General features: G+C 44.9%; 1 protein-coding gene and 1 non-coding gene across 3 annotated transcripts; both read right to left on the bottom strand.

Moving 5' to 3' along the window:
* Window positions 1-1,815: 1,815 nt before the first annotated feature.
* Window positions 1,816-5,876, bottom strand: TPT1 (tumor protein, translationally-controlled 1). 2 transcript variants are annotated; one of them, XR_009536677.1, is made up of 7 exons: window positions 5,717-5,876; window positions 5,377-5,450; window positions 4,658-4,848; window positions 4,152-4,257; window positions 3,233-3,349; window positions 2,146-2,324; window positions 1,816-2,056 (listed from the first exon to the last, which is right to left on the bottom strand). XR_009536677.1 is itself a non-coding variant. In XM_060128825.1 (6 exons), exons 1-6 carry the CDS (start codon window positions 5,742-5,744, stop codon window positions 2,322-2,324), a joined length of 519 nt encoding a protein of 172 aa, XP_059984808.1. In that variant the 5' UTR covers window positions 5,745-5,876; the 3' UTR covers window positions 2,110-2,321. The 2 variants fall into 2 exon arrangements, 1 of the variants encoding a protein (XP_059984808.1); XM_060128825.1 differs by lacking the exon at window positions 1,816-2,056 and having other exon boundaries at window positions 2,110-2,324.
* LOC132509069 (small nucleolar RNA SNORA31) lies at window positions 2,392-2,519 on the bottom strand. The gene has a single exon (XR_009536889.1). It is a non-coding gene; the product is annotated as a small nucleolar RNA SNORA31 (small nucleolar RNA).
* Window positions 5,877-8,765: the final 2,889 nt, after the last annotated feature.

Genomic DNA, 8,765 nt, shown 5'->3' with positions numbered 1-8,765 from the left:
CTTTCACCTCATTCAACAAATCAGCAAGTCCTGTTCTCTAATTTCCAACCACCTCAAGTATCACCCTAGACTAAGCCACTATCATCTCTCACCTAAAAATATTATATATCATTGTTCTCTTTGCTTTTACAGTTACCCAACAGCCAAAATGACCTTTTAGGTCAGATCATGTCACCCTTCTGTTCAAAAGCCCTCTGGTGGCTTCCCTGCCTGATCTGGTTTCCTCTTTTCCTGTGTACTTACCTCAGCTTTTCCTCTTGCCATCTTGGGTCCAGCATACTGGCCACCTTTTCACCTGAACTTGTCAACCACACAACTTCAGACACTACAATTGCTCTTTGGCCTGTAATGCTCTGCCCCCAGATATCCACATAACCTCCTTCCTTGCTTTCAGCTTCCTATTCCAGTTATCACATTACAAAAACCTTCCTAGACAATACTGTAAGAGTCCTTTCTCCACCTGTTTCACATACATGTAGCCCAGAGCTTCAAGTCCACTAGGAACGTACCTGTTTCAAACTAGGCAGCACTGATACAAACACATGCCTTCTGATATGCACAGCAAGTACTCACCACTTGTTATTCTTGCACAAGATATCTTAACCTGGCTCTAACTGGGAGTTAACTAGACAAAGATCCAAAATAAGCATTCTTAGGCAACTACCTGAACCTGCTCCCTATATGAAGCCTCTGCATTGCTATTCCTGTTCTTCCAGTCCTTTCCACACGAGCTCACTAAGTCAGGCTGCAGCTTACATTCCCTCAAGACTTCTCCCACTACCAGATTATCCTCACCTTCACAGCACTGACCACTGCCTGAAAATTCTCTTCCGGTAGTATGTTTCAGAGGCAGGCAAGTGGCCTCCTAGATCACTGGTGCTCAAAACCACCCTCAGCATGAGTGCAGTTTCCAGTAGTTGGGTATGCTTTCGCCAGTCACCAGGGGGCACTACCAACCTGATGAGCATTTGTCTTAGGCTCTGAACCACACCTCCGTCTCTTGAAGTCACTGGCTGCACCCTGGGTTCACATAAAAGCATCACTTGTTTGCCTTTAGACTTAACCCTTATGCTTTTAAAAGTGAAATCAGAAGGCAAGGGTGTAGGGGAATAATTTTCCAGTATTTTTCTTGTAAACGCTTATGAATTCTTTGGAATCTTGGAGGCTTTTACTGTTATTTGTGAATTGCGATTTTCTCCCTGTATTCTCCCATTCAATCTGGACTGCCACAACCAGACAGAAAGTGCAAGTGTACTTTCTTCTTGCATCTGTATTGGAAACCTTAGCTCCAGGCATGTCAAATAGATGCATTTTCATATCCTTGTTCTGATACCCACAGCCTTTTCAGATACAATTTGACTAGTACCTGCTTTTCCTCTGCCCACCAACTATCCCACACTCCATCTGTAATTTCATCTTTAAAACAGGGGCCAGCAAACCTTTCCTGTGAAGGGCCACATGGTTATTTTAGGGCTTGCAGGCCCTTAGATCTGTCACCAATCTCTGCTCTTGCAGTGTCAGAGCCAGCCAATACATAAACAAATGAGCATGGCAGTGTTCCAATAAAACTAGACACAAACTTCGATTTTGTATTTTTTCACATCCCGTAAGCTATTTTGAACCACTTAAAAATGTAAGCACCACCTTAGTCACACAAAAACAGGTGGTAGGACAAGCCAGTTTGCCAACCCTGTTCCAAGAAGTTTGACACAAGTATTCCAGGAGACGTCTAGATTTCTCTAGAACTTGGCTCTACTTGCTTTGTAAATAAGCTGAGACAATACTTTGCTTCCAACTGTGTTAAGTCTCTTTTTATTTGGTAATTTCTTCCAGAGTTAACTACTTCCATTTGTAGGTGATGAAACGTGTAAGACATCCACTTCAAATGTTGGCACTGCTACGAGCATGGTCTTTCCCCTTTATTTCAACTCAATTACTGTTGATTCTTGTTTATATTCCAAGTCCCGGAAGTGGTTTTCATTGCAGAAGTTATCTGAAGATGGTCTTATGCTTTCTAGTAGTGGTCTACAACCAGCTTCTAGCTTCTCCAGGAAGGCTACACAGGATGGATTTAGATATTACATATTAAACTAAGAGGCATTCTCTCAATTGAGTTTAAATGTATTTTATTTTTAGACAACCTACATGACATGGTTTTTTTTTCCTCAAAAACAATGCCTCCGCTCCAAACAAATCAACATCAAAACGAAGAGCTCAAGATGACATCAGTCCCATTTGTCTAAGTCCCGGTGTTGTGTGGATGAAAAGCAGCAGCCAGCCGGTTATGACGAGCAGGTGATAGATCCAAACAGCCGAATTCGTTACTGTAAAAACGAGGAAGACCCCATTACCACCTTCCCAATATGAAAATATTTAACATTTCTAGGCTGCAAATGTATTCCCCTATTCAATCTGGGCTGCCACGAAGACAGACAGAAAGCGCAGGGATTTTTCTTTTGCATCCCAGTGCAAACCAAAAGAACAACAGCGGATTGTTCAAGGTCTATCAGTGGATGCGGAAATGTCTCATTCTGAGAAAGTTCCACTCACTTTGTTCTAACAAAAGCCTCACACATTCTTTGAGTCCCTTTAGACATTTTTGTTCATTGCTGCCCCAATCCTGTTTAGTGTAGCCTTAAATTTATCTTACTCCTAATTTACAGAAGCCCCTGAAGGCTAGGATAATGAATGCCTTCATTTCTATATTGCCTCTAGCAATTCCTTGCATAGCAGACGTTCAATTTTAGTAAAGCAATTGGCATACTGGATCAGCAGCCAACTCTAAACTGTATTTACTACAAGCCAGTAACGTCAAGGCTTTCACGACCAGCTGCCAATTATCAGTAGATAAAGGTGAACGGTTTCTTTACAAAAAGCTTTAATACTCATGTATATGTGCAGCAAAACAGGAGAAAGGCAGTCTGATTTCAACAAGCCATTTCTATAAGGAAGATAAACATAGAGTGTTATCTCTGACCTCTAGAGCTCAGGATTTAAGCTGTGCTTTGTAATGTCACCTATAAGTTTTCTGCAGATAAAGACTCTAAGCCTTTCTGTACCATAAAAATCTTTTACACGTGAAACACCCTCTTTATGCCCCTAAGAGAATTAAGACCTAGAGCCTCAGTTTAAAAGGATCCATTTTAACTATCCTAGTGGCAAAACAAGGAGGATTATGCCTTGGATAGCTCCATTTTTACATTAATGATTCAACCCACTTCTTTATACTTACACATTTTTCCATTTCTAGACCATCCTTAAAGAAAATCATATATGGGGTCACACCATCCTCACGGTAGTCCAGCAGAGCAACCATGCCATCTGGATTCATGTTTTCACCAATAAAGAACTTAGGAAGCAAACAAATACTCAGAATTAGATTACGCACGGATGTGTTGTATCAAAACAATAAATCAAAGGATGATTCAGAACACCGCTATTTAAGTCAAGGGATTTCAGCAACTAAAGGCTCTGATGCCTAGGAGAAAAAATGCTCACTAATTCAACTTCAGTTCACTCAAAGTACTAATAATAACCAAATAAAAGTACAGAGCAATCCAGGGACACGAGGCTTTCAGGAAACTTACTCAGCCCCACACATCCATTTCCAAACCCTACAAACAAGGCTTTTTACATAGTCAAGCACAGGGAACGTAAAGCTAGCAACGAGAGCATATCACATGAGAAGTTATCTTATGGCCAGAGGATGTATGAAAACCGGAAAATTAAAGAGCCAGGTTGTGTTCATTTTTTTTCTCAGGGGTAAAGGAAAGTCACTGAAGTTTCTCAATAGGACAAGCTCAGATCAGAAAGGGCTTCAGCGGCAACAAGACACACTGGAAGTGGAAAGAGAAAAGGAAGACCACTTGGGAGTTAACAAGCAATTCAAGAGAAAGAACTGGGAAATGTATGTTATCTGAGTACAGATGAGATTCTGGAAACAGAAGACAAGATCTGGAAACATGCTTGGGAGCAGAGAAAGCTACTTCCTACAGCCTAGACTACTGGAGTTGAATCTATGAAGTATTTAAACTGTTCAAAAGACCGAGAAAATAACCACAGCTTAATTACATCAGAGATTCATCAAGCAACTCATTTTTTGCTCAGTTAAAATTGTACAAGCCTTTGGTCCAAATATTTAAGTTATTTACCTGATAGTTTTTGAAATTAGCAAGGATATGCTTGATTTGTTCTGCAGCCCCTGTCATAAAAGGTTTTACTCTTTCTGGTCTCTGTTCTTCAAGCTTCCCTTTGATTCTAAAACAACATTTTATTGATAGGTTATTCAGTTCTGAGCAAAATATATTTTCATTAAGTAAAAATTACAAACTGAAACCAGCTGTCACTGAGCAAAATAACGTGGCGCACGCGATCAAGAAATTACTAGTTCACAGGAGGGATGTTTTAATCCACAAGACTGTTTCTAACTTGGAATTTCACGTCAGCTTATCTCCACAGTACTATTCTAAAAAGGTAAAACCAACCACATGCTCCAGTATGCTCACATTATTTTACTTATAGAAAAACAACCACCCTTCTGAGCTCATTAATAAAAAGACCTCTGACAAGCACGCCTGCCGCTAAAAATCTCAGTTAGCCAACCCCTAAATCCTATAGGATTTTCAGACCTCGACTGGGGTGTGCCGGTATCACTTACGACTTCATGTAATCTTTGATGTACTTCTTGTAGGCTTCTTTTGTGAAGCTGGTTTCCTGCAAGTGATGGTTCATGACAATATCCACGCCAGTGATTACCGTGCTTTCGGTACCTTCGCCCTCGGGGCCTTCAGCGGAGGCATTTCCACCAATGAGCGAGTCATCAATGTTACCCTCTGTCCTACTGACCATCTGCATTAAGAAAAAGTTTAGTTGCTAACACATCCTCGACTTCACCATAAACGCATCCAAAAAATCTACTGGCACCTCACGTACCCGTCATCCTTCCACCAAACATTTAGTTCTTGTCGAATACCATGAACACGTTATGGGGGAAAAGATTCTAAAATCGATTTCCTGAAACACCTCAGCTCAACAATTCTTTGTTGACCGGAACGGAAAGGGGGTCATTTACAACCCAGTGGAAGTTTTGCGTGGGCTGTCGGGTTGAAGAGCCAAGTAGGAATAAGGCAAACGCCGAAGGACTTGGGGCTCCCAAACCGAAGACAACCTGTCCGGGACCGCCTGGGAGGAGGATGGGCGCCGAAGCGGCGGACCTATTTCCAGGCTCAGCTCCGCCTCCACTTTTCTAGAAAAACCCGAGCCCGGAAAGAGCGTCTCCTCCGCCAGGAGGCAACGGCGAGGATTGCACAACCCCGGGCGGGGGAGCGGCGGAAACCCGAGCCTACCCGGCCCCGCGCCGCGACCCAGCCGACTCACCTTCCCCTCCACCTCCAGACACAGCCCGTCCGCGACCTCCCGGATCTTGTAGATGTCGGAGAACATCTCATCATCTGTTCGGGGACATATACCCGCCGGTCACGGTACGCCCGAGGCCCGAGCGGGCGCCATTTCCCGCGCCGGCCGGCCGCACGCGGCCCCCGCCCCTCCCCGGGTGCTCGAAACCCCGACGCGCGCCCCAAGCACCGACCCTCCTCGCTCCCAGGAAGGCGCCGGCGTCCCCCAGGCCCACGACACGGCGACGGCGGCCGCCTCCCCGCCCCCACCCACACCCCCGTCCCCCGTGCGCGGCATTAGGGGCAGTGCAGTCCCGACTCACGGCTGATGAGGTCCCGGTAGATGATCATGATGGCGACTGGAGGGAGACAACGGTGGCACTAGCTTAGGAGCACGGAGCTCAGAGCGAGCGCAGTGCAGCCGGAGCAGCGCTCGGGGGGAGGGGGGAGCGGGCGGAAAAGGCCGACTCTGCCGCTCCCCAACCTCATATAGAGGGCACGTCCCCCTACGTCATCTCCCGCTGCGCCTCCGGAAGCGCCGCAAGCGGTGACGTGGCACGCAGAGCCACGCGGTGGGCAGGGCCACTGCGCGGGCCGAGGGGAGGACAGGCGAGCATCCGGGGACTTGGCCCCGGGATACAATGCTGTGCGTTCAGCTGGGATCGCGGGGCGGCCGAGGGAGAGGAGGCGGGGAGGGGAGGGGAGAGAAGGAGGCAGAGGGAAAATGCCTGAGGGCTTGGCGAGGGGTGGGGGGATGGAGAGGGAGGAGCGCGCGGCGGAGGGAGAAGGAAGGGGGTCCCGGGCCCTTAGTGTTGAAGCGGCGCCTGGGGCCCTGCCCGTCCCGACACTTCAGGGTGGCTCTAGAAGGTGCTGGGCTTAGGTGAGGCTTAGATGAAGTCTCTTCAGGTTTCGGCACCGGGCTTCGCCCAGCGCAAGCTCCCACCCTTTCTGGGAGCAAAAGTGTCTGCTGTTGTAAAGAACTTTGCATTTACGGAAGGTCCCCTCGACGTCTGGAGACCGCGAGGCTGTCCACGAGGATGCGGTCAGGGGACTGGGCTTACGATCAGCCTCTGTGATCTTCGAGGGCCTCGGAGAACTTTTCAGCGTTTGCCCCCAGGGCTGCCCCACCTCGAGTTTTCTGACGCCTTTGTGGGGCAGAGCCGAGTCCGAGTTGTGGGATCCAGGTCGTCCCGCCTGCCCCCTGGGAATAATCGTAGGGGGCGTAGAGTCTGTGGGAAGGGACTTGAAGAGGAAGGAAGGTGTCAAGGGAGTTTGCACAGGTTTCCCATCTCAGTTTGGTCCCATATTTGGAAGTTTGCCGTTCCTAAGACAGCTATAAAATTTTAATGTTTCTGTTTTGCACTTGGTTTAGAATTAGGTCCTTTGTTTGAAAAAAGGGTATGTTGTCACTTTAAGGTGAAGTCGAAATTATAACCCAGGCGCTAGAGGGTTAAATATAAAAGGAAGGAGCTTCCCACCGGCCGAAATTTTATTCGGGCTTTAGACCCAATTACTCGGTATAAAAAAAAAAAAAAAAAGGCCTGGTTTAGTCACGTCTTTGGTTTAAAGGCAAAGATATATGCCAGTATGAAACCGGAGAGCTTGTTCCGTTCCACAGCTGTATTTGTGCTCTACTGTGTCCCTAGCACTGGGTTTTGCACAGAGGTCCCAATTGTGAACAAGTTAAATCCAGTCCTACCCGCACAGAAAATTTCATTCTAGTAAATCAAAAACAGGCAATTACAACACATTAACAATTTACCCCAGATCCAACAATAAAGCATTCCACACAATAAGAGAGCGCAACCCTTGTGAAAGAGCAGGGCACAAGACAGTGAATTGAGATTGATGGAGAAGTCAAAATGAAAAAGAGCCCGGAAACGGGATCCTCCCTGGAAGATGGGGTGTGGGGCTGTACTGGACACCCCAAGAGTCACCGGATGACTGGAAGGAAGCTAAAAATGGGATGAAGGGGATCTGAAAACAAATGGACGTCTTCTGAGAGATGGTCAACTAAGGATCGCTCAAACCTCTTATTTCTGGGATGTGTGAATGGAACATTATTATCCCAGGCATATCACAATTTAGTTATTTTCCTCAACTTGAACATTTTCAAATTATTCAGAAATCTTCCCATCACCCATGCAGTACCATCAAACATTATTCCCTCGACTCCTCTCCAGTTTTATGTTCAGTTGAAAACTTTTTTTCAAGTTTTATAAGATAGCCACAGTGAAAAAGAGTACTGAAGTTAGAATCAAAGCACCCTAGGTTGAAATCTTGGCTTTATCTGGTACTAGTCCTGTGACCTTGGGAAAGTCAGCCTCTCTAAGCCTAAGTATAAAATGAAATTTTTGGGAGTTAAATAAGATAACGAAAAAATGCCTAGCATCCTCAATAGGTTATCAGTAAATATTAGTTGAATTTGGGTGCATAATTCTCCCCAAATTTTAATACTTTTCAAAATATTCCTGAAACTATTCCATTAACCCTGTTATTTGGAAGTATTTGGAGGATTTAGTTGATAGATACTGTACTAAAGACATTCTTCTATTTAATCACAACACTCATAGTGGATCCCTGAAAGAATTCAATATGTGTCCTTAAAAGATTTCTGTCTCAGGTTCGTATTTGATAGCTCACGATAATTCTGTGACTAGACATCCTAAAAATAAAATCTTAGGAAAATCATATTTAAATTTCAGGGTATTTCACAAACTCCATCTTGTGGTCTAGAAAATCTGTGCTGTACCTTGAAAATATCTACTTAGAACACCAGTGATAGCAATAGTTGAGGGGAAAATAGTCACTGCTTGCAAGCCACGGACAAAATTGCAAGGATTTGGCTTTTATCCAGGCTGATTGGCTTTTACTTAGGAATCACTTGAATATTTTTATTACATTTCTTTCCTTACAGTCATTGATTTCTAACAAAATCTAAGATTGTCCTAGATTTTACAGCTGAATATGATTTGGTATCTCTTACAATTAAAGAGATTTCAAAGACAGTGTCTTCTGGTCTCTTCACACACAAGTCCTCACATGAGAAAAGCAGCTCAGGTGGGCTCTCCATTTTATCAGTTAGGGATTGACTACATGGCTTAAACACATAAGGGTTTATTCTACCTTATAAAAAGAAATTCAAGGGTGTCGACTGAAAAAAAATGCACCACCTAATAGTTGAGAATTAGGTTTTATTTGGCGAACAAAACTGAGTACTTAAGCCTGGGACACATGCTCTCAGACAGCTCTGAGGGACTGCTCCGAAGATGTAGGGGAGGAGCCAGGATATAAGGAGTTTTTGCAACAAAGACCCGGGTAGATTTCTGTTAGTTAAAGAAGCCATGGATCTCAAGTTAAGGAATATAGCGC

This window comes from Lagenorhynchus albirostris, chromosome 18, assembly GCF_949774975.1.
Source record: "Lagenorhynchus albirostris chromosome 18, mLagAlb1.1, whole genome shotgun sequence".
In the NCBI taxonomy this organism is placed as follows: Eukaryota; Metazoa; Chordata; class Mammalia; order Artiodactyla; family Delphinidae; genus Lagenorhynchus; species Lagenorhynchus albirostris.
This window is presented reverse-complemented; position numbering and strand designations above follow the sequence as displayed.